This window comes from Peromyscus californicus, unplaced genomic scaffold, assembly GCF_007827085.1.
Source record: "Peromyscus californicus insignis strain IS unplaced genomic scaffold, ASM782708v3 Scaffold_24__1_contigs__length_46423439, whole genome shotgun sequence".
NCBI classification, from domain to species: domain Eukaryota; kingdom Metazoa; phylum Chordata; class Mammalia; order Rodentia; family Cricetidae; genus Peromyscus; species Peromyscus californicus.
The window spans coordinates 39,563,019-39,587,991 of record NW_026294535.1 but is presented as its reverse complement, the minus strand read 5'-3'; the positions used below and the strand labels follow the sequence as shown (position 1 = coordinate 39,587,991).

Here is a 24,973-nt window from a genome sequence, read left to right as displayed (position 1 = left end):
AGCTTATACTGTGAAGCTGCTAAACTTCTCGCAAGTTGTACAATGGACACAAAAGATGAAAACTAGTATCCTGGGAGTTCTCCACTTCTACCCCATCTGCCAACTCTCTCCTCCTGCTGATGCAGAAACAAAGCTCTCACCTCAAAGAGAGTTAAGACCTAGCTTGTTCTGAAGCCAGATATAAATGACCAAGACCAGGAACATAGATGCTTGCCCCAAATACCATGATCCAACATAGCAGAATTTTCATTAAGATTTATAGTAACAAAGCAAAGAAAGTCATAAATCATGGTATTTAAAAAAATGCATTGGTGCAGTGGTTGTCAACCTTCCTGTTGATGTGACCCTTTAACACAGTTCCTCAAGTTGTGGTGACCCCCCAACCATAACACTATTTTCATTGCCACTTCATAACTGTTATTCTGCTACTTTTATGAATCACAATGTAAATATCTGTTTTCTGATGGTCTTAGGTGACCCCTATGAAAGGGGTCGAAATTCAGAGGTCGAGAATAGCTTCATTAGTGGCAACACTAGGTAAGTGAGTTACAGCAAAAGAGGAAAGCTTCTGTTACTCGCCTCAGACACTGGCTGATAGTGATCACCTGTGGGTTGCTGGCAGTTAGGAATCTGGTGGCACATTCCAAAAAAGGTTTTGCTTGATAGTCAAGTCACAAGGATGTTCGGTCAAACAAAGATGACCACAAATGGCTGTTGGGGGTGTGTGTGTGTGTCGGGGGGTGGGGTGGGGTGGGGGCAGATAATCAAGATAATTTGGTTCCGGACCGGCAACATTCCAGTTCCTCACAACCAAGGAGTTCCAGTCAGTTTTATAATCCTTAACACAGACACAGCTTCCTTCCCTTCCAATTTCAATCCACACAAACTGGCTTTGCTCATCAGAACAACAACCCGAAATTACTTTTTGCTTCCTGCTTATTTTGCAACGGAGAAATGTCTTGGGTTAAAAAAAAAAAATAGACAAACCTGGATCTTTTGAAAAAGCACACAAGTAGCTTTTGCCTTATATTTATGTGGCACTATCATGTACCAATTACCGTATATAGTGTACCAGGCATCATTCTAGGCGATGGAGACACACCAAGAAATAAGGGGGCAAACAACAGAAACAAAGCGAAATAAAACACATAAAAGGGAAGTCCAACTTGCTTGAAACTGTCGGCGAAGAAAAACAAGTGTGTGTGTGTGTGTGTGTGTGTGTGTGTGTGTGTGTGTGTGTGTGTGTGTGATCTTGTCTCGTAACAGATAAGGGGGAAAAAGGGGGACTCCTCCGCAGTTAAATGAACCAAAGGCGCTTTGTACAACTCCGCAGGTCCTCAGGGAAAAAGGTAGGAGCAAGAGGTTGATTTGTGTTACAAGGCGGGGAGATCCAAGGCGGCAGAAGTGAGGGAGGGACGAGACAAATTCATTCAAAATGCAGCAAATATTCATAAGCAGGAGAGAATGGAACACAAAAGCATACGCACAGAGAACCCCCCACCCCCCCCACCCCGAGGAGGAGCATCCCCAGCTCTCTCCAGGTTACCCCCAGCCAGGGCAGAGGAAGCAGGACGCGCCTGCGCAGCTGTGCCGGCCACCTGCGTGGACGCCGGGGGGCGGGGTCCTGGCTCCCCAGCTGGAGCTGGTCCAGGCTCCCGGGCTCCGGGCCCCGCCCCCTCCAGCGGCTCGCCTCGGGATTGGCCCGGGCGGGGGCGGGGCCCGGAGCCCGGAAGTGCGGCTGACGTGTCCGGGGGACCGCGCTCGGAATTGTGGGCGACTCGGCTAATGGCGTCGGCGAGTCTGGGCAGCCGGGGAGGGCATCGCTGACGCTTCTGGCCAGCTCGGCCGGTGACGCCCGCCGTGGCCGGGCCCCGCGGCGGCGGGAGGGACCTGCCCTCCTGGTGGGCTCCCGAGCCGGTGCCGGTGGAGCCTCGCGGGGCGGCACGGCGGCGGCGGCGGCGGCGGCGGCCGGATCTCGGCGAGCAGCCGTCGGTGGTGCGGGGCGGCGGAGGCTGTCGGGCACGCCTCGGGGGCGCAGCCCAGGCCCGGCCGTGCGCCCGCCGAGCCCTGGGCTCGGGCTGCCGCGGAAGGCGGAGGGGCCGCCGGCTCGCTGCCCGCCTCCCCGGGAGCTGACAGTGCCAGCTAGCTTGGTCGTGCGCTTCCCCGACCGCCTAGGACCTGGGGGGTGGGAGGGGGAACCATGTCCGGCACCAACAGCCCCGAGGCTGTGAAGAAGCTGCTGGAGAACATGCAGAGCGACTTGCGGGCCTTGTCACTAGAATGCAAGAAGAAATTCCCACCTGTCAAGGAGGTATGTAGGCTTCAGACGACGTCAGGGGCAAACGCAAGCGAGCGAGCGCTCCCGGGTCCTATCAGACCCGTTGCTCCATTCCCCCCAGCCCTATGCCTAATTTTCCATTCCGCCAGCAGGTTTCAGTCGGTGATTGTCTGACCAATGAACGCGCTTTGTAAGTTTCCTTTGAGAGTTCTAAGGGGATGCGATCTCTTCCTTTCTCCTGTCGTGTTTATTTCGGAATGAAGTTCCTGGAGTGAGCCGATTTGGTGAATTGAGTCAGGTGTATGGCTGCTAAAAATTAGAATCCGCCACTGTGGCGGAATCTGTGCTCCACACGTACATGTACATAATGTGTGTTTATCACTCACTGGGAAACATTTCCTTCTTGACTGTTATTCAGCTTAACTCTCTGTCTTAATAAACTAGAGCACATAATTTACCGCAAATGGTCAAGGCCTACAGTAACTGTCTTAGGCCGTCTACAAGCAATATTCTAGTGGGAAGCTTTGGTTTGGATTAAAAACAAATGCACCTGAATATAGCTTCTTGGGTCCTTGAGTTTTGTTTTTGTTTTGTTTTGTTTTGTTTTTTCAGCCATAGAATAGAGTTAAAATGTGCTTTTATAAGATTATGGGAGGCCAGGCGTGGTGGCCGAACTTTTCTTCCCAGCACTCAGAGACAAGCGGATCTCTGTGAGTTAGAGAGAGGACACCAGGACAGCCAGGGCTACTTAAAGAGACCTTGACTTAAAAAACCAAAATGATGATGATGATGATGATGGAAAATCCCCAAAAGAATATCAGTAAAAAAAGCTCAGCTTAAAATATGCTTATAAAACTTTCCAAATACTGAATTGAAAATTTTAATTTAATCACTATTTAATTCAGCCATCCCTGACCTTTTTTTCCTCTTAAGATTTTCGTTGAAATATTTTAAAAACTGTGTCCTTTCACATTTTGGAAATAATGGCGTTTAGGGGGCTGGAGAGCTAGCTCAGCGGTTAAGAGCACTTGTTGCTCTTCCAGAGGTCCTGGATTGAACTCTCAGCACTGACATGGTGGCTCACAACCATCTGTAATTCCAATTTCAAGGGATCCAACCCCCTCTTCTGGCCTCTGAAGACACCAGGCATACACATGGTGCACAAACATACCATATAGGCAAATCGCTCATATACATAAGACAATAATGAATTGTTCACATCTTAGATGGTCTTTTAATAAAAAACCTGGAGCAAGATGTCAGGGTGAAAATTGAAAGATCAGAGAATCAGAGCAGTAAGCCACTAGTTCTAACCTCTACAAAATCCTCAGCCTAAAGAGAATGAGTTCCTGTTTGCTCATGCCTTATATACCTCTCTCTGCTCAGACATTCCTGGGATTAAAGGCATGTATGCTTCCCAGTACTGGGATTAAAGGTGTGTGCCACCACTGCCTGACTTCTGTGTCTAATCTAGTGGCTGGCTCTGTCCTCTGATCCTCAGACAAGCTTTATTAGGGTACACAATATATCACCACAATGAATAAATCTAAAAAAAATTAAAAAATAAGAAATAATGTAGCTCAATGATGCTGTAAAAGTAGTTAATTTTTATTCCTAGTGAATATTGCTTAGCATACCTGCAGTTTAACATACTATTTACTATTAAAAATTACCAAGTGAGTTCATATTTTTCCACTTAAAACTATATTTATCCTTATTATAAAAAGTTTTATAATTAGAACTTGACTGGTAAAGTTTATAATTTAGACTTCTAAGGAATCTTTAACTTTTCTGTGAGTGACTTGCAGAACCTGTCTTCAACAAATTCCAGTTTCTTTAATGAGCTGCTACTCAGAATAAAGACCAGATGTATCACTTTGAGGAAGATACTATGTTTTATTTCAGATAACCACTAATTAGCTTTGGTGTTTATTTCTTTGTTGTTTCTATATCATTTGTCTGTTGAAAGTTATAGCAAGTAATTTTAAAGAATTAGGGTGTTTTACCAGGTGTTATGGGTCACACCTGTAATTCCAGCACCCAGGAAGATGGGCATGAGTTTGAGACCAAACTAGAGGCTATGGAGTGAAATCCTGTTGAGACATCTCCTCCCCTGAACACACACACACACACACACACACACACACACACACACACACACACACACACACGAGACGGGGTTGGGGGGGAGGGAGAGAGGAAGAGAATTTTTATTGTAAAAAATTTTCTTGTTTTGAAAACATCAAATCCTAATTTATTAAGAACTGTGACTTGCTGGGTGGTGGTGGTACACACCTTTAATCCCAGCACTTGGGAGGCAGAGGTAGGCGGATCTCTATGAATTTGAGGCCAGCCTTGTCTACAGAGTGAGTTCCAGGACAGGCTCCAGAGCTACCCAGAGAAACCCTGTCTCAAAAAAACAAACAAACAAAAAAAGGTCTGTAATTCCTCTGTTTTGTAGGCCTCTGGGTTACCCTAAGAATTTAGCTGCTACATACTGTGGTATTTTTATTGGAAAAAAACACTCAACGTTCCAACATGTAACTTACAAAGTTCTAGAACTCACTCTATTCCTAATCCCGGCACTTTGATTGATTAATTTTTATTTAATCACTGGCCAGAGAGCTCCACAGTAATTGCTCCTAGCCTTTGCAGTAATGGCAAGAATCATTGTGACTGTCACTAATAGTGATCTTGTCTCTGGTTCATGTTCCATAAGGATATGCTGAGTGAGAATTTTTACTTGGTTAAGGGCACTGCTGCCCTTCCAGAGGCCCAGGCTTGATTCCCAGCACCCATGATGACCCTGAGCTCTCTGTAGCTCTAATTCAAGGAGACCGGATGCCCTCTCTGGCCTTCCCCAGCACCAGGCACACGAGATGCACACACAGGCAGACTCGGATTGTCTGTCAGGCCTGCTGATAAGCACCTTTACTACGGAGCCGTCTTTAGGCTTCTCCTCTCTGTACTGGCATAGACTTGGTAAAGCATAAATGACGAGCCGTGTTTCCAGGCCGTGTGCTTTCAAGCTTTTTGCTATTCATTGGCACTCTGGCTAAGGCTTGTGTCTAAACCAGAGGTTGGTTCCCTGGGGCATAGTTCTCCAGTGCAGAGTTCTTGTTCTGTGTCAGTTGGTGGCTGCTAAGACCCGGTGACAGAATGCCTTTTATTGCCATGGGAGGGTTTTATGTGTGTTTGTTCTTTCGTTTGGGATCTGAGGCTGAGGTCTTGGCTCTCTGGGTGGATTTCGACTTCATTTTCAGGACCATTCACAGTGAAGAATGGAGGTTGGATAATGTAGCCATGCTTGGCTGTGAGCTGTTTTGGTGTAGTATTTTTAGTGCACTGCTATTTCCTCCTTGGTAGGTGTTCTTTCTCTCCTAAGTATAATAGAATAAATTCATGCTTTATATATTGAAATACATAAGAATAGAGACAAGTACTTAAGTATTTGCATTATGCTGATTACTTCATGGCACTGTGCTTTGATGACATAGGAATAAAAGACACTGTCTATGACTTAAAATCATCTTGAGTCCTTTTTCTCTCTCTTCTGTGAGATAGCTTATTGTTAACCAAGTCCAAAGTAGATTGTGCTAATAGTTAAAGTCTAGAGCAATTATTAGTCTAGTAAGTGCAAAACATGGCAAAAGCAAGCAGAAATAGAAACTACCTTGATTTTCATGAAGTTAACTGGATTAAATAAAATATAACCTTTACAACATACCACTTTAAATATTTTATAACTCAGCACACCCAGACTCTAGCATTTAGAAGGCCGAGGCAGGAGAATCTCAAGTTCAACACCAGACTGAGCTACATCACAAGATTCCATCTCAGAAGAAAAAGGAGCCAGGTGTAGTGTGACCACAGCACTTGGGAGGCAGAGGCAGGCAGTTCTGAGTTTGAGGCCAGTCTGCTCTACAGTTTCAGGCCAGCCTGGGCTACATGTCAAGACACTGTCTCAAAGAAAAAAGAAGAGAATAAAATAAATCAGTACTTCATTTTACACATGAGGAGGTTCAGAGGGGCTCAGTAAGATAGTAGAGCTGGGATGTGGAGGGACTGGATGTGATTCCATGTGTACCCATCTCTAAATCCCCTCTCCCCATCACAGCACCCCACAAATGCCGCTGTTCCCATTACCTGACCGTGTCATTACTTTCTGCTGCTGACCGTTCCTTCCCCCTTGAAGCTTTCTCATTTGATTTTTGTAGCACACTGTTCATGTGTCTCCCGTCTCGGGAGTCCTGTTCTTTATGTGTGAGTGTATCCTGGTTCGTCTTCAAACCTTGCTTCGTGCTCTTCCCTGTGTACTGCCTGCTGCCCTTGCTATTGGCCTCAGCATGATACCAGTGGCTCTCTCTGTGCCGTGCATCCTGGTTTCCTTGTGAGCTTACATCTGTGTTTGCATCAGCCCGTGTGGCACCTTTACCAGAAGATCTTCCGCACGGTGCACATGCAAAGAACTTCTTGTCATGGAGCTCTGCTCTGTTAAAACCAGCCCTTGCTCCCCAGCCCTTTGACTTGTTACTGGTGGTTCTCACTGTTACTTCTCCTACTCCTGACTGGCTGGCTTTTCTCTCTCAATGCTTTCTGTAATTTCTGGATTTTCTTTTCTTCTTCTCTATTTTCTCATGTACTATCCCTACACCAGATTTTAATTTTATGTCTGACTTTTGATGCATATCAATGACGTAAGCAAATTAAATTAGCACCCTTAGCACTCACTCAGAAACTCTTGGTTGCTACCATGTGATTATTAAATTTCTTGGGATGGCATTTCATACCTTGTTATCTTCCTAACTTTCCTCTCTGGCTTCCTCATCCTTACCCACTCTATTTAGGCAATGATCATGTGATCACGTGGAGTCTTCAGAGGTGCCCTTGCTTCACCTTTCATTCTGAGGTTACTGTTACTAGTGTGGAATTGACTCCTCCCCCCCCACACCCCCAGTTAGAATTCTATCATGTATTAATCCTACCTGAAATCCTTCCCAACCCGTTTATCATTTAAGTGAACTAAATTCACAGGTAATTTTCTGATTTCATTCTTCGTCTGCTCATTCATTCATGAGATAATTTTAAACACTTAACTCTGTCCAAATGGGAGCTGGGTGTTGGGTAAAAGCTCCTCCCAGGCTGAAAGCCTTCTCTGTCTAGTGCGTTCCTCTGCATTTTTTTTCTTTTTTAACTTAAGCTTATTGTGTAAGCTATTTCCTATAACTCTTACATTTTATCTTCTATTATAGTTTTGAGTTTTTCCCCCTTTTATAAGTAAATCCTAAAGGATCTCTATTTCATCTTATCTATCTTTCTAGCCAGTGCTAACTAGATCCTTTATTGAAGTTTAAAATTTTAGGAAAAGGATGGGAAAGAGAAAGGCATACCACATGAATATTTTTAGCCATCTACATATGCCCTGCTTTCCAGTCTTCCATTTAACATATTAAAGAAAGTCTATTTCTTAGAAACCATGGGTTTGGAGTAAAATGTCATATGTGGTTTTTGAAACCATAGTTGTAGACTAGTTGAATGTCATGGAAGAATATTTTATTTGTTTCAAAGTAGTAATTCTTTTATAAGCATATTGTCCTCTAGGGGATATTCTATATCTTTTCAATACGGCTTAGTGTGTATTTGACTTTGCGTCTTAGCATTTACCTGACATGGAAAAACTCTCCAGGGCATCCCCATGCTTCCTTTGTGTCTCATGAATACTTTGTATTATCTAAGTTGACAGTAAGTTAAATTTCACATTTTTTCACTTTCATTTCAGTGGTGTGGTCTATGAATAATTAATTTGGGATTCTGAAATTTTTGTTCTAATTTTAGATTGTTTTTCTCATGAGTTGCAGAAGATATATTTATTAAAAGCAGAAGCATGAGTTTTTATGATAGGAAGCAGCATGTAAAGCCACTTGTTTTTTAGACAGTCATGTATCCCAGACAGGCCTGGAACTCCTGATCCTCCTACTTCCATCTCCCGCCTGTTGGGATTGTAGACATGTGCCACCATGCCTGATTTATAAACCTTAAAAAAACTAATCAGTAGTACTTGTAGTAATTGGCATGTTTATTCCTTCTGTAGCATACATTGTTTCCTTCCTTCATTGGTAGTCTACATTCTTCACCCAGAACCTTCTGGATTTAGATGAACTAATTAATTCCTATTCACTGAGTGCTCTGGTTTGCTTAATCTAGTTTGAATAATCTCTGATAAGTAAAAAAAAAATACCACTGGTAGTGGGTAACTCCACCAATGCAATAAGCCAATCAAGATTCAAGTCTAAAGTCTCGATTGTAATCTGAGCAAAGCATTCCCAGATGATGTCAGGGGAAGAGGGGACCACCAGGCTACCACCAGGCTACTTCCAAGTGGGGAGCCTTAAATACCCTGGGGGTCGGGGGGACGGGCTGCTTGGCTGGCTTTCTTTGGGTGGGATCTGGAATAGGAGGAGCTGATGGAACATCTGGATGGAGCTTGGAATGGGGCTCTAGCTCGAGACTCCCAACATCCCCCACTTTGGGGCTGGAGAAATGGCTCAGTGGTTAAGAGTACTTGTTGCTCTTGCACTTAGGTTTGGTTCCCTGCATCTACATGGTAGTTTACAACCACCTGTAACTCCAGTTCCAAGGTTTCCAACACCCTCTTCTGACCTCTGTAGGTATACATTCTGGCAAAACACTTACACACATTTAAAAAGAAATTTCACCTCTCCCCGATGCTGCACAACTCACATAATGCTAATGCATACTCCTAGTTAAAAACGGGCTGGGGCTTCTATGTCAGAATCTACGGAAAGAGACTCTGCTCTCTTTGTAGGTAGTGTCATAGGAATTCTGAGGTGTTGAGTAGCTGCAGTTCTTTTGTTGCTAAGATTGGAGACAGCTTGAGAATGAACCCATCACACAACAGGCCGGAACCAAGAGGAAAGTGACAGAAATAAACTAGATCTGGTAACCTTGTGAATCTGGGGGTCAGAGAGCCAGTAAATCCCCTCCTCTTTCCCACTTTTTAAGTGGGTTCCAATTTCCGTACTATGTTAACTTTTCATTTAGAAACCTTATTATATAGCTACTTCTTTTAAAGACAGTGTGGTAAGCATTAGTAATATAAGGGCTTTTACTAGACTAACAGCCCTACTACTAAACAGATAGAGTAACATTCCCAGTTGTATAACAGATATAGTAACATTCCCAGTTGTATCCCCTGGAACTGGAGTTACAGATGGTTTTGTTGAACTCAGGTCCTCTGCAAGAATAGCCACTGCTCTTAACTGCTCACTCATTTCTCCAGTCCTGTTTGTTGTTGTTTTGTTTCAAGCTAGTGTCTCACGTGTAGCCTAACCTGGCTTAGAACTGGCTGCGGTCCAGCCTCTTAGTGAGTGTAGGGTTAGCCACCACACCCAGCGGAGATGCTTTCCTCACACCTCTAAGCCTTTGTGAGTAGATGGAGACCTGTCTCTGGAGACCTCATTTTCCACATTTTCTAGATTAGGTAGGCTATGCTAGGGTTAGTGGGGCATGACATAAGACTACAGTAGTTGGGGCCAGGGGACCTTGATAGATGTGTTTTGCAAATAAACATTTTTGTAAAAATTTCTAGCAATACATGTTATCAATGAGAATAATAATTCCAAGTACTTTACTGGATAATAATTTAGTTGTAAAAACTGGAGAATGATGAAGTAGGTCTAATATTAATATCTAAAATAGCAAATAGCCTTTTTTGGTGATTCCTTGAATTTAGGGATGATTTTTTTTCTTGTTCCCTTTGTGTGTGTGTGTGTGAGTGTGATGTTCATGTACGCTCATGACCTGAGTTTAGATCAGAGCACCCACATTAGGTGTCTCAACAGCACTTGTAACTCCAGCTCCAAGTGACCAGTGCTTTCCTCTGGCCTGTGGTTCCCCAGAAACACACACACACATGAATGAAAGGAAATAAATCTTTAAAATATAGAGAGGAAGAAATAGGACTGGCCCCGTTAGTTTAAGGCGGTGCTTGGTCTCGGGGATTTGGGGTTTGAGGTGGAGAGGGGAGGTGTGCGCAAAGAGGGCAAGAAATCTTGTTCTTCTCGTTGGTTTTCTTGTCTGAATATGGAATTCGGTACAGTGCTCAGGTGTTCCAGGTCTGCCTCAAGGCAGAGCGGGGCATCAAGTAAAGCGCAGTTTGCATGTCAGAAACCCAGATGACTGCAGTTTGTTATGTTTCGTGCATGTCTCAAACTGGACTCTAATGTTTTAAGAATAAAGATGATAGTGACTATTTGAGCTTTTCATTTTGTTTTTATTTTTCACACCATAATTTATGTTTATAATAAGTTTTATTTTCTAATTATTTTTCTTTCTACAGGCTGCTGAATCTGGAATAATAAAAGTTAAAACAATAGCTGCAAGAAACACCGAAATTTTGGCAGGTAATTTTTTGCATATAAATTCAATAATTAGTGACAATTTTACTATTAGTTAAAGTAGACCCTTAAAAGAAAGCCATCAGTTTTTTGTAGCATCATCTTTCTGTGCCCTCATGTGTTATTCATGATACAGGACATGTGACTGTCCCTAAACTGTGAACTGGTTACATCTCCTAGAGATGAACACTGTGGCGCACGCCTTTAATCCACCAGCACTGGGAGCCAGAGGCAGGGGGATCGCTGTGAGTTTGAGGCCAGCCTGGTCTACAGAGAGAGTTCCAGGACAGCCAGGGCTACACAAAGAAACCTTATTCACAAAAAACTAAAAAAAAATTTAAAAAATGTTTTTTTTTAATTAAATAAAAACTCCTTGAAATGAGAAGTCTAATAAAAGCTACCAGTTCCTTAGAGTGAAGAATTTTCTTTTTAAGAGATTTATTTATTTGTGTGTAGTATTCTGCCTGCATGTATGCCTGCACAATAGAAGAGGGCATCGGATCCCGTTTTAGATGGTCGTGAGCCACCATGTGGTTGCTGGGAATTGAACTCAGAACCCCTGAAAGAACAGACAGTGCTCTTAATCCCCATGAATAATTTTCTTACTTCACCTATTTTTAAAAATAATTTATTTAAATTTATTTTATGTACATTGGTGTGGAGGTGGCAGATCCCCTGGAACTGGAGTTACAGACAGCTGTGAGCTGCCATGCAGGTGCTGGGAATTGAACCTGGGTCCTCTGGAAGAGCAGCCAGTGCTCTTAACCACTGAGCCATGTAGCTGGAGTTTTCCTGCCTGGCCCACAGTCAGGACAAATCTCTCTCACCTGCCAGTCCCACAGCCGCTCAAACCCGACCAAATAAACACAGAGACTTATATTGGTTACAAACTGTATGGCCATGGCAGGCTTCTTGCTAACTGTTCCTACAGCTTAAATTAATCCATTTCCATTAATCTATGCCTTGCCACGTGGCTCGTGGCTTACCGGCATCTTCACATGCTGTTTGTCATCGTGGCAGCTGGCAGTGTCTCTCTGACTCAGCCTTCCACTTCCCAGCTTTATTCTCCTTCTTGTCCCGCCTACACTTCCTGCCTAGCCAATGGCCAATCAGTGTTTTATTTATTGACTAATTAGCAACACATTTGCCATACAGAACATCCCACAGCACTTCCCCCATTTTTTTTTCAAAAAGGAAGGTTTTAACCTTAACAAAGTAAAATTACATATAATTTGGGAATTTGGGCGTAGCTTCTCTTACTACTTCCTGCTGGAGGGGGGCGCTGTATCTTATGGGGAAACAAAGAAAATTTTAGGATTATGGAATAGTCCATGAGGCTGTATTGTCTGAGCCAGATGCCTTCAAACTGTTCTGGATGTTGGATCATCTGGGCCATGGTGTCATCAAAGACCTTTCAGGGGGTCTTGGCTGGTCAAACCTGATGTATCTTAATCTGGAACAAATCCAAAGCCTCTGGCTTTCTGTGGAAACAAAAGCAGAGTCTCCTTTCCAAAGTAACATATCCTTATATTCAAATTTTGAAGGCAAGGTACCTTTAAAATATACATTTTGGCATAACTCAACAGCTTTTACAATCAAATGTTTTTCTGCAGTTAAAAGTCCCAAAGACAACACAATGCAGATTCTCTGTGTAATATCCATTTTTACGTGGCTTATTTTTTATACTACCTTTACTGTCTTTTTAAAGACTTTATTTTTTAAAACTATGTATTTGTTTCTATAACTCTATATATCACCTTTTTTGTCTCTTTCAAGCCTACATATCTTTTTTTTTTTTTTTTTTTTTTTTTAAAGATTTATTTATTTATTATGTATACAGCATGTATGTCTGCAGGCCAGAAGAGGGCACCAGATCTCATTACAGATGGTTGTGAGCCACCATGTGGTTGCTGGGAATTGAACTCAGGACCTCTGGAAGAGCAGTCAGTGCTCTTAACCTCTGAGCCATCTCTCCAGCCCCGCCTACATATCTTTTACACACATTGTAAACTATTACATCTGAATCTGTCTTATTGTGAATCTATTGCTTTAAACTGCAGCAGCTGTGGCTGCTGGCTCCACCCACCTCAGCGTCCCAGCATGATGGTGGTTTACCACGAGCTCTGGGAGCTACCGGGGGTCTATGCTTTTAGCCAAGCAGCAAGTAGCCCAGAAACCCTTTTTTGTTTTGCACTAGCAAAGGCTAAATCCACCATGTAGCTTAATGTGCCACTTGCAGAGGCCTCATTCCCGCCATACTGCAGGTCGAGCACGCACTCTAGGAACCCACCAGTAGCTCAAACAGGCAGCTGCCGCTCCTCTGAGAGAGACAATTAGGAAGCTGTTTTTAGCTCCGTTTTAGAATCTTTTTTTCTCAGTTTTTAGGTGGAAACTCTTGCCACCACGTTGGACGCCATTTGTAGCTGGAGTTTTCCTGCCTGGCCCACAGTCAGGACAAATCTCTCTCACCTGCCAGTCCCACAGCCGCTCAAACCCGACCAAATAAACACAGAGACTTATATTGGTTACAAACTGTATGGCCATGGCAGGCTTCTTGCTAACTGTTCCTACAGCTTAAATTAATCCATTTCCATTAATCTATGCCTTGCCACGTGGCTCGTGGCTTACCGGCATCTTCACATGCTGTTTGTCATCGTGGCAGCTGGCAGTGTCTCTCTGACTCAGCCTTCCACTTCCCAGCTTTATTCTCCTTCTTGTCCCGCCTACACTTCCTGCCTAGCCAATGGCCAATCAGTGTTTTATTTATTGACTAATTAGCAACACATTTGCCATACAGAACATCCCACAGCAGAGCCATCTCTCCAGCCCCTTACTCCACTTTTCTTTCTTCCCACCCCTACCACTCAGCTGACACACTTTACCCCTAGAAAGTATTCACTTACTATTTCTGCGCTGTATTGATTGACAGGTTGGTGCTGAACACATCCTCCAAACTGTTTCTGTAGTAGAATGAGACAGTTTATAAAGTAGTGCTGTGTACATAAGTAAAGACATACATTCTGAGTCCTGGGACCAAGACCGTCATCGGGAGATAGCAAAGCAAGAACACGGAGAGTTGGCCTGTTTCGTGTCTCCGGTCTTTATTGGACTTGGTTTTCAGGAGGGATTTTTGAGCTTCTCTGTGACATGGCTTCCCTTTTCCCACCTGCTCTTTCCTCTGTGGTCCTTCTGTCCTTGCCACAGTAATGATGACGGATGAGGTGGACTGAAAGTCTTCTAGGGGAGTGTCATTGTCTTACTTGATGGCTCGGCAGAGAAGGATGCAGAGGTCAAGGTCTTGCTGAGCATCGGATGGGATCTGAATCCGGGGTGTTTGCAGAGTGCCAGGGTTTTCTCACTGCCTACCTCTCTCAGTGCTCCGTGTTCCACCACTGCTTGCTTCCCGAGGCCCACTGTCTTCCAACTCCCTCGGTGCCTTGCCTCTCAGCTAGCATACGAGAAAGGCAGTCTTGGTCACACAGTTTAAATATTATACTCTAACATAAACTTGAAATTTAAAACATTAAGAATTCCTAATTTAGCTGGGTGGTGGTGGCACATGCCTTTAGTCCCAGAAATCCCAGCACTCAGGAGGCAGAGGCAGGCAGATCTCTGTGAGTTTGAGACCAGCCTGGTCTACAGAGCGAGATCCAGGACAAGCACCAAAACTACACAGAGAAACTCTGTCTCGAGGAAAAAAAATAAATAAAATCCTTATTTAGAGATGTCATCCCATTACCAAATGAAATAAAGACCTTGGAAAAGAGTAGATCTCCTTTGGGCTTCTCAGCTTGACTAGAAACTTGTCGTTAGGGTTAGTTTTCCTAAATCGTGTCTTTCTCCCATAGTTTCTCCCTTGTTATCTAACAGTTTATTAAAACTACCAAGTAGTTTGTGACACTCTGACAGCAGGGATATGCTGTCCGGGTGTGTGGAGGAGGGTGGCAGTGTGCAGGGTAAACGCAGCTGTATGTGTTTGGGACGGGAAGAGTGGGCAAGTAGGTTTTGGGAGGTGCATGTTGGGTGGGCTGACAACTTATTCTCTGTGAAGAAGTGCATGTTTAAAGGTAATTTATGACCTGGAGACTTATTACAGTTGAATCAAAGTATCATTGAAAAATATTTACCTTTGCTAATATCATTGCTTATATTATAACAAATCCTTAATAATTCTCCAACAGTAGTTTTCATTGATCTTATAACTGATAGAAGAACTTCAGAGAATCACTATGTATTCTAGTATTCTATACAGAGTGAAATATCTCGTTAATTAAGCTGAAGGAAGAATAAGACATTTTAGAGTCATGGAGATGGCTTCGAGGTTGAGGTGCTTGCCCCAGGCCTGAGGAATTTGGTTCCATTCTTAAGACTCACGTGGTGAAAGGAAAGAACAGACTATTGCAAATTTTGTCTTACTTCCATATGTGTGCTGTTGCAAGCACAGACCCCTACACACACACACACACACACACACACACGCACACACACACACACACACACACACTTATAAATAAATGCAATGCAATTCTTAAAGAGTAAGACATGTTAATATATAGCTAGATTCTTGATTACTTTGTAATACATGTAGCCATATTTCACATCACAGATCTTTACACTTTGATCTCCGTATTCTCCAAAGCCAGCTATTAAAGGAGATACATTAACATTTAAACTTCACCTTAGCATTTTTAAACCAGTTGGTACCTACAGATAGAGACAGATACCTTGTCATTTTGAAATCAGAGGTTCTTATAGCTGGTCAGTATATAGTTTCTAAATTACCTAGTTAGTTCAGAATACAGTTAATACTGAGAGAATGTTTTATTTTAATTCCCTGAGAAGTTTTTATTTCTTTATAAACCATGAAATTATGAGATACTAATTTTGTCCTGCAACAAATGCCAGTGATTCCAAACAGTTGAGGGCAGGCCAGTGAGCCAGAATGTTGAGTCCCATCTATGTTTCTCTATGTTTAGAAACCGTGAAGAGCTGTGGTGAAGATAGAATTTGGATCATCAAACCTACTAATGATGCCAGCACCATGTCTAGTCAGCTGTAGTTGCTTAGCTTCAGGGGAAGGTGACTTGCATTTCAGGATCGGTCTTCTTTGCCTTACCTCCCGCTCCTTCCTCAGCATCCTCTTTAATGTTTACTTCTCTTTGTTTTCACTGCTGACATGAGTGGGAATGCTATGCCAGGTAATGTCAGCACTGGTCACACGCGGAGATCTTTATCTGCTCCTTTCTTAGAGCCTCGAGGATGAGAGAGAACAGCGGAAAGGTTTGCAGTTATAGCCAAATGCGTCATCCTACCCTTGACTGCTGTGTGACAAATTATTTAGTATCCTAGATTATAAGCTACTAGAAACCAAGAAGGCACGTGTAACCTACAAATTATATATTCTGTTTTTAGTGTGTATTTTTAGCAGGAAATCTACGAAGTCATAATATCTTTAAAAGTTATATATTTAACTCTTAACCCAAACCCTAATAGTTACATCTATCATGTCTGCTTTCAACTACTGTCAGTATACATGTAAAAACTTAATCATTATCTGTGATTTGTGTTCATTTCTCATAGTTTTTTCTTATCTTTTCCTGTCTACATAGCCTTAATCACTAAAGAGTCTATGAGTAGAAATGAGTAAATATACTTCAGAATTTTTTCTGACATAAAAAGTAATTTATTTGTTTTAGTATAGTTTTATCAGTATATGCATTTGTGATGTCTTTAAAGTTTTTTATTTTATGTGTATGAATGTTTTACCTGCATGTATGTATATGTACCATGTGCATACCTGGTGCCCAAGGAAGCCAGAGGAGGGCATTGGATCCCCTGGAACTGTAGTTAGAGGCATTGTGAGTCACCATTTGGGGAACTGAGCTGAAGTCTGAACTGTTGAGCCATCTCTTGAGCTCTATACTTGTCTTACATCTGTAGACTGGGTCATGCAGCAGTGTAGTCTTAATAAGGAAGTCATTGCAGAGACTCACAGGAGGAAGAAGATGGCTGCTGTCCTTCCTCCGTGGTCTCCACTCACGGCGTCGTTCATCTGTTCACTCTTCTCGTTTCCCTTTGCCAGAAACTTCCCTTCTAAGATGACGTCTTTCTAGAATTGGAGCCAGCATCTCGTTCTTCCTTAGATTGTATTATTTATCACATTACATGGGAATACTAAATCCCTCCTTAGTGTAGGCTTCAATTGCATCATGTAATGTAACGGAGTCTCTTAGAGTTGCCTCTAGTGTGGTGGTTTGTTTTTGTTTGTTTGTTTGTTTGTTTGTTTGTTTGGTTAGTTGGTTGGTTTGTTTTGTTTTGTTTTGTTTTGTTTTCTCTCTGTAGTCCTCACTGTTCTGGGACTCCCTTTGTAGACCAGGCTAGCCTCAAACTCAGAGATCTGCCTGTCTTTGCCTCCCGAGTGCTGGGGTTAAAGGCGTGTGCCACCACTGCTTGACTTCTAGCTTATTTTTCTAACATTTTAATTTATGTTACAATTATTTTAAGTGCATAAACTTTGTCATCTTTAGTTTATAAAAACTAAATAACAACAAATATAGGGATATCCCCTACACACATAGGTTTCTTCTTTCTTTTTTGGACCTAGTATCTTGCTGTGCGTTAATCTGTTATAGTCTGGTACTGTGATACTGTACACCAGATGCCAAGATGAAAATATATAAGGATTGTTAACAGCAGCTTAGGGGAAGCACCTAAGCAAGTTTGGAAATCTAAAGCTGGGTCATAAAGCCTAGGGAGTTTTAGCCAGACAAATGTAGTTTTGGATGGCTTAACAAACTCATGAGGCCTAAACCAGCCTGATGTTACTTGGGTATGCACGGGCATCATCGTCTGATCATAAAGTCTGAAAAACGACTTTCTCTGTTCTCATTGCCTTCGGACTTGTTGTGAAGTCCCCCATTGTCAAAAAAGGCTCATGTGGTACTAGTCAGACTGCTATGTCACAGGTAGATGTAGCTGGAAGAAAGGCAGAACTGTTGGTAGTAAGTGTGGACAAGATTTAGGGGCCAGATCTTGATGCCTAGCACTGGTTTTAAGAGCAACAAAAGAAAACAAAGTATGTGCTGTTTAGTGGATTCCAGAAGTGCAAAGTCTGACTGCAACAAATCTTACTGTCCTGAGATTGCTCACAGCATTTCCTCCAAGAACTACAAGATCACTGTGGGAGGAGCAGCCCTGCTGGTCTCACAGTCGCCACCCATCCCTAACAAAGAAAATGAAGATGCCTCATGCACACTGCATCTGTGCTTAAGTGCTGGGGGGTGTCTGCGACCATCATGGCCAGCAGAGGAAGGATCAGTGGGAAGCAAAAAGGCAGTTCAGTCCAGTACAACTAAGCAGCTGGTATGGGTTCAAACTTCGGGAGTTTAGTCCTCAGTAGTTTATTTCAGGTGGGTTTAAACACAACACAATTTGGTGAAAACTTTGCTGGTGATAATTAACTCAATCCAGTGTGCACCATAAAACTTAAGATGTGACTACAGCAAACTCATCCTATGAAGCTAACACTACCCTGGCTAAGAACTGCACATAAGGATCAATGAAAACACTCTTGTCCAGTTTCTCTGGTGGACATAGAAGCAAATGTTCTCAATGAAATATAAACCAAATAAACAAAGACTAGAAGGAACACATTTCAACCGAATTAAGGCGATCTGTGACAGTCTTAGCACCAACACTGTGCTAACAGTTCCTCTAAAGTTGGGAACCAGGCCGGGATGCCCGCTCTTTCCTTTCCACTTCCATTCAATCAGTATAGTTCTCAAAATCGTAGAGCAAGAAGCCAGGAGAAAGAACTAAAAGGGATACAAATAGGAAAGAAAGAAGTCAAAATAGCCTTATTTGCAGATGCCATGACTTTATACTAAAATGAGACCCTAAGTATTCCACCAGAAAACTCTCAGATCTGGTAGGAAACTTCAAAGTAATAGTGTGGGGAGTGGAGGAAGCTTTGAGGGGATGTGTAAACGTCAGAGGAGTTAGGAAGGTTGACCAGTGGGTGGTCAAAGCGACAATGGTAATTCTTCTCCCAGAAGACCGCAGTGGGACTGCCTACACTCCAAGACTGCCCAGCAAGACTGTGACTAACCAGCCATACCCTGTGCTGTTCATAGTAAACACGCAGAGGTTCCTGGTTGCTACATACTTGGTGATGCTCCGGCAGAGTGACCATGGCCCATCTGCTCCCAACTTGTCTGTCTGTCCTTCCTTCCCTACAAATTCCCATTCAGACACTGATGTCTTGCTGTTTTGTTTGTTTGTTTGTTTTTGTTTTTGAGACCTCACTAAGTTTAACTAAGCTCCTCTGTATGACCATGGATTTGGAACGTGGTACGCAATGGAAGACATCATTGCTGTCCCTCCTCCAGAATCCGTCAGGAGCCAGTACTTCTCCATGGAGGGTAGGGGCACGTGCACCCCTCCCTAAGCCATGCTGGACTTTTGACAGGCCCAGTCTTTTTTTTTTTTTTTTCCTTCGGTTTTTCAAGACAGGGTTTCTCTGTGTAGTTTTGTTGCCTGTCCTGGAACTCCCTCTCTAGACTGTAGCCCAGGCTGGCCTCGAACTCACAGAGATCCGCCTGGCTGTGCCTCCCGAGTGCTGGGATTAAAGGCGTGTGCCACCACCGCTTGGCAACAGGCCCAGTCTTGTGTGGGCTATTGCAGGAGCCACAGATTCTGTGTAACAGCCTTGCCTGCGCTGGCTGTGCCGCCATGCCCAGAAGGCGGCATTTAGCAGCCCTTTCACCCTAGAGTCCTCTCACTTCCTTCCTCCCCATCTTCTGCAGTGATCCCCGAGCCTTGGAAGCAGTATTATAAGTGACCTGTTAGGACTGCGTACTCAACAGTCACAGTCATGTCTCTGTATTCACTGTCGTTTGTTGCATAGAGTGGCTGGGAGTGAGTAGCATTTGTCGGTAGTTATAAATATTTGGAAGATGGCTTAGCATCATGACAGATGAGCTCATCAGCAATAGCTAAGTTCACTGCTAGGCCCCAACTGGATAATAAAATGTGGTACAGAATGCACAATGAAATTTTGTTCAGCTATAAAGAGAAATGAAACTATAAAATTTACAGGTAAATTAATAGAGAGGGCCAAGACGGTCAGAGTACAGAGAATGAGTGACTGTGACATCCATCCCTAAATAACACTTATGTATCACACCCTCTTCCCACTGCACTCAGGAAACATTGTAGAAGAGGAAGAAGTACTGTAAGAACCAGGGGTTGGGGAAGGCTGTTGTGAAAATGTCCTCTGGAAACAACAGGGCCGTTGTACTCATGAGCTCTCAGTGGCTGTGGTTGTCAGCATAAGATAGATGTACATAGGATCAAGCCAGTCAGAAACCTCACATGGCTGCAGGAGGGACTCAGGAAGCCCCACCCTACCTGAAGGGTGTGGGCAGTTGAAGGCGCCATACAAGCTCAGTGTTTTTCAGGGAAGTACTCTCTGTTCGGTTGCCCATGCTCCAGTGGGTGCTCTTACATCCAGGACATAAAGACAGCGCTGATTTGAACCAGTGGACTATGAAAAGAGGTATGAAGTTGGGAGGGGAACAGGAAAAGGGGGAATTTAGGAGGAGTTGGAGAGAGTGGAGGGTTGATATTATCAAAACAAACAAAAACAAAACAAAATGTTGTATACATGTATGAAATTCTCAAAGTCTTAATTTAAAATGAAAGAATATAAAACTAAAATTTATTTGACAGGATACATAACTATTGTAAAAAATATCATGGATAAATGTCAAAAATACTAAGTAAAACAGGAATAAAAAAACTAACCACAAATTGCAAGTAAATGGATGGAAACTAGAAAAAAATTGTATTGCATGAGGTAACCCAGCCTCAGAAAGACAAATGCCACATGTTCTGTCTCTCCTGGATCCTAGCTTCAGATCTTTAGACTTGTGTGTTTAACCTGAGGTGTCTGCATAAGGCGCTGGTTCTCAACCTTCCTAATGCTTCGACCCTTTAATCCAGTGCCTCTTGTTGTGGTAACCCCAACCGTAAAAGTATTTCTTTGCTGCTTCATAACTGTTATTTTGCTACTGTTAGGAATTATAATGTAAATATCTGTGTTTTCTGGTGGTTTTAGGAGACTCCTGTGGAAGGGCCACTCAACCCATAGATTGAGAGTCGCTGGCTGGTATAAGGGAACTAAAAAGAGTTCATTTGGGTGGAGGTTGCCTTAAGGGAGGGAGGATAGCTGAACATAGATGATATGAAAACAGATGAAGAGTTTGGGGAGTGGGGTGCAAAGCGGACATGGGGAAGAAAGAGATCAGGGTGAGCACAACTAAGGCTGCATGAAAAACCCATATGGAAACCTGCCGCTGGTAAGGCGGTTGGAAAACAGCAGTTGGGAGAGTCCGAGGGAGATTCCTGAATGTCTAGGTACCATCACTTCTAAAACCCCCAGTGCCAGGCGTGAGGAGCTCCTTATGAGTTGTTTGTCAGGGAGTCCACAGAACAACACAAGCTCGTGCCGCTGGCTCTGCTTGCCCACCAGAGCTGGTTGATAACGATGGTGAAATACCACACACTTCGGTTGTGATGTGTAAGGAAATCAAGTGGAGCTGAGCTGGACGCTTCTCTTCTGGCTAGCTGTCATAGTGCAGGAAGGTGCAGCAGAGGCTGCTGGGCAGAAAAGTCATCCATGGTCTCATCCTGCTGTGACTCCTGCAGTCCAGAATGCCAGTCTTCCAGGCAGGACATAACCTAACGCTGCTCTAGCGGCACGACTGTTAAGGGTGAAATCAACTCTTCTCTGATTGAATTGGAGACTTGCTCCCTCCGAGGGAGTTCACACCTGATACTGCCAACACCACAAGAAAGAAACAGTGGCTGAGGTGATTTTCACTTTCAGTGGTGATTATCAATGACTTTTCTGAGTTCTTTTGAAAAAAATGCTTATGACTCAGATATACATGTAGTTAATTAGTGAGTTTTGTTTCCTTGAAAACAGACTCCTAAGTTTAATGTTCTCTACTTAGAATTCCATGTTACTTATTCAGTTTCTCTGAATGTGACAAACTTGTTTTATTTGTCTTTTTTTGCCTTTAAGCAAGTTTTTAATTTCATGTAATAAATTTAATTGGTTAATTGAATTCAATTATATGAATTCTATATTTTTGTTGCTACTTTAAAACTTGTAGAGTTGGTAGAAGTTAATATTTGGAATAAAAGTTTGTGTATTCAAGTAGTTAATTTAAAGCTCTCTTTCCATAATAAGAATAATGCTATCGTTGTTAAAAAAAATGTGTTTATTTCTTAAAGAAATTAGAGCTAATTCATAGCATATACAAATAATCTAGAGTGCTAGTGAACTGTGGAAGACATGATGTACATAGGATTTAATAATTCTTGCTGCTCTATAATACGAATTCTTATTATTTCCCTCCTGTACAACATGAAGAAATGGTAATTTCTGAACTTGTGAGAATCCATGTCCTCAAAGAGTATCTGGCAGGTGGGGAAGGCCCCCACAGTTCCATGGTAGAAAAACCTGGGAAGCCTTTGGTGAGGTGGAGACTGTACTGTCTGAAGTACTTGAACTCTTGTTACTTGTTTCTATTTGAATGTTTATTTTACATCAAAAGAATCGTCATAGATTGTAAATATGTAGACAAATATTTTTCCTTATGACTAGATCCAATAATTTACCTTACATGTTTTCTGAATCAAGCATTAAAAGAAAACAGCTCAGAAGTTGTGCAGCCTTTCCTAATGGGGTGTGGGACCAAGGAACCGAAGATCACTCAGCTGTGCTTGGCCGCCATTCAGAGACTCATGTCACATGAAGTGGTGTCTGAGGTAGTGTGAAGAATTTATCTGAACTGCCTATTCAGAGTCGTAGCAATGGCTTTCATGCGGATGGGTGAAGCATGTCTGATGTGTACTGTGAAGCAGGTTTATGAAAGCAGAAAAATAACTTAAAAATAATGTTAGCATTAAAGATTAAATATATTTCATTGAGTTACCTGTAACCTAAGAGAGCATTGTTCAGTAGTACACCTGCTGATTTTAGGATCAAGCCAATTTTCAGTGTCACAGAATAGTTATTTAATATAGTTCATATTTTAAAATGGAGATTATCTGAATTGATAATGTGTTGCTCATTAATGTATTTTGTTTCTATCTGATTTGATGATGGAAAATAAGAACAAATATTACTATGAACATCTTCTCCATCATCTCTCAGATCTGAGTTGATTTTGTGCTCCATCTTCTGATTCACAGACTGCTGCTGGAAACATAATTAACATGCTTTGGCAGCTGATGGAAAACAGCCTTGAAGAACTTAAGCTGCTTCAAACAGTTCTTGTTCTTTTAACAACCAACACAGTAGTTCATGACGAGGCACTGTCCAAGGTAAGGAACATATTGAATTGGTATTTATAAATGCTTAGAGGTAGTGTTTGAATAAGCTGACTAAAAGAGAAAGCCTGGTGCCTTGGAATGAAGAGCAGCTAACTTCTCCGCAGTGATTGTGATGGAGCCATCCGTGCCTCCACATTAGGGGGCATCACCTTGTGGTGCTTGACCAACCTCTATAACTATAGGATTTATTTTAGTATGCTACCTTGTTGAAAATGAAATGTTTGCTGCTCAAATTCAAGTACCAACGTATAATACAAAATCGATCAGCATGAAAGCTCCTGTGTGGCAACATGATGTGCTCTTAGGTTGAAGTACAGCGTGATCGTGCCATTTAAAAATGGAATGTAAGAGCTCTGGAGAGATGGCTCAGTGGTTAAGTGGTTAAGAGTACTGGTTGTGCTGGGCAGTGGTGGTGCATGCCTTTAATCCTGGTACTTGGGGGGCAGAGGCAGGTGGAGCTCTGTGAGTTCTGGGACAGCCAGGGTTACAGAAAGGAAAAAAAAAGAGTACTAGTTGCTTTTGCAGAGGCCAAGGGTTGGTACCCAGTACCCTCTCTGGCCTCCTCAGGCACCAGGCTCTCAGGCAGTGTACTTACATGCAGGCAAAGCACTCAGACACATAAAATAAAAATAAATCTTTTAAAACTTTTGATATAAGTTGATAAGGCACAGCGTTTTATATTTTTCCAAGAGCGACATATTTTCAACTATTAAACTCTTAGAAGATCTTTGTGATACCGGTGTGCACAACCATTTCTTAGAGTTTGAATTTCATGGTCCATGAACCATAAAAGAGTCACAGGGTAGAGGAGAACAGTCACAGGTGTCTGACAAAGGTCACACGTGTTCTTCTAAAGAGCTTTAAAGTATTATCTGGGGCAGAATAACCTGGTGAAGAATTGACAGATTCTCAAGACACTTCATGGCAAGGAGCTCAGCGACAAGCTGATGCATGGCGACAAGCCGATGCATGGCAGAGGCTCCTGACCTCCGTTATTTGCCGGTGCCATGAGAACGGTCATCACAGCCATCAGGACAGTGACACTCTGTAAACGCCACCAGTCCAAATACTGCCGAGGACAGAATAGTTCTGAAATCACTCATCAGAATTACAGATTGTAAGTCTACTTTAGAAAAGTAGCGGTTTCTTAAAAATAAATAAACCTGGGTTACCCTGGGACCTAGCCATGCCATTCAAGGTATTTATTCAATGTAAATGAAAATGTCTTCACAGAGACAAACTTATAGTTGAATATTCATAGCAGCCTAATTCAAAGTAGGCTAACTGAAACTATTCAAATGTCCGTCAGCAGATGAATGGTTAGGCGTAGGTGGAATCTCCTCAGTAATAGACAGGGAACTCCTGCTGATACACAGGACAGCACACACACACTCATGAATAGGGTTCTAAAGGAAAGACGCCAGACCATAATACATGAATATTTTATATGAAGTTGTAGAAAATGCTGAGTGGTCAATAGTGGAAAAAACAATCAGACAGCTAGCTCTCCATGGGCAGGGAGAGGAAGAATGGACCGTGGAGATGATGCACAAGGAAATGCTGGGGTGATCAAAATGGGTCAGGGAGAGGAAGCAATGGACCGTGGAGATGATGCACAAGGAAATGCTGGGGTGATCAAAATGGGTCAGGGAGAGGAAGAATGGACCGTGGAGATGCACAAGGAAATGCTGGGGTGATCAAAATGGGTCAGGGAGAGCTCATGAAATGATATGCCTTTAAGGAGTACAACTTAGTGTATAGAAAGTTTCCTAAAGTTGCTTTTTAAAGAGAAAAGTGTGGCACCTTTTTAATAATAGTACACTTTTATTTATTTTAGTTTAGTCATTGACATAGTACTTCTCTAACGATTTAGTGA

The 24,973-nt window shown here is 42.7% G+C and overlaps 1 protein-coding gene across 3 annotated transcripts in view; it reads left to right on the top strand.

Moving 5' to 3' along the window:
* The first annotated feature begins 2,008 nt into the window (after positions 1–2,008).
* Positions 2,009–24,973, top strand: part of Mon2 (MON2 homolog, regulator of endosome-to-Golgi trafficking) — an 82,086-nt gene continuing 59,121 nt past the window's right edge. For 2 of the 3 annotated variants that reach the window (XM_052753490.1, XM_052753489.1), the window contains exons 1-4: positions 2,009–2,311; positions 10,638–10,701; positions 22,403–22,530; positions 22,957–23,088. In XM_052753490.1, coding sequence (XP_052609450.1) covers positions 2,201–2,311; positions 10,638–10,701; positions 22,403–22,530; positions 22,957–23,088 — 435 coding nt within the window. In that variant the 5' untranslated portion in view covers positions 2,009–2,200. The remainder of the gene's footprint in view (positions 2,312–10,637; positions 10,702–22,402; positions 22,531–22,956; positions 23,089–24,973) is intronic. The other variant, XM_052753492.1, reaches the window with a different exon arrangement.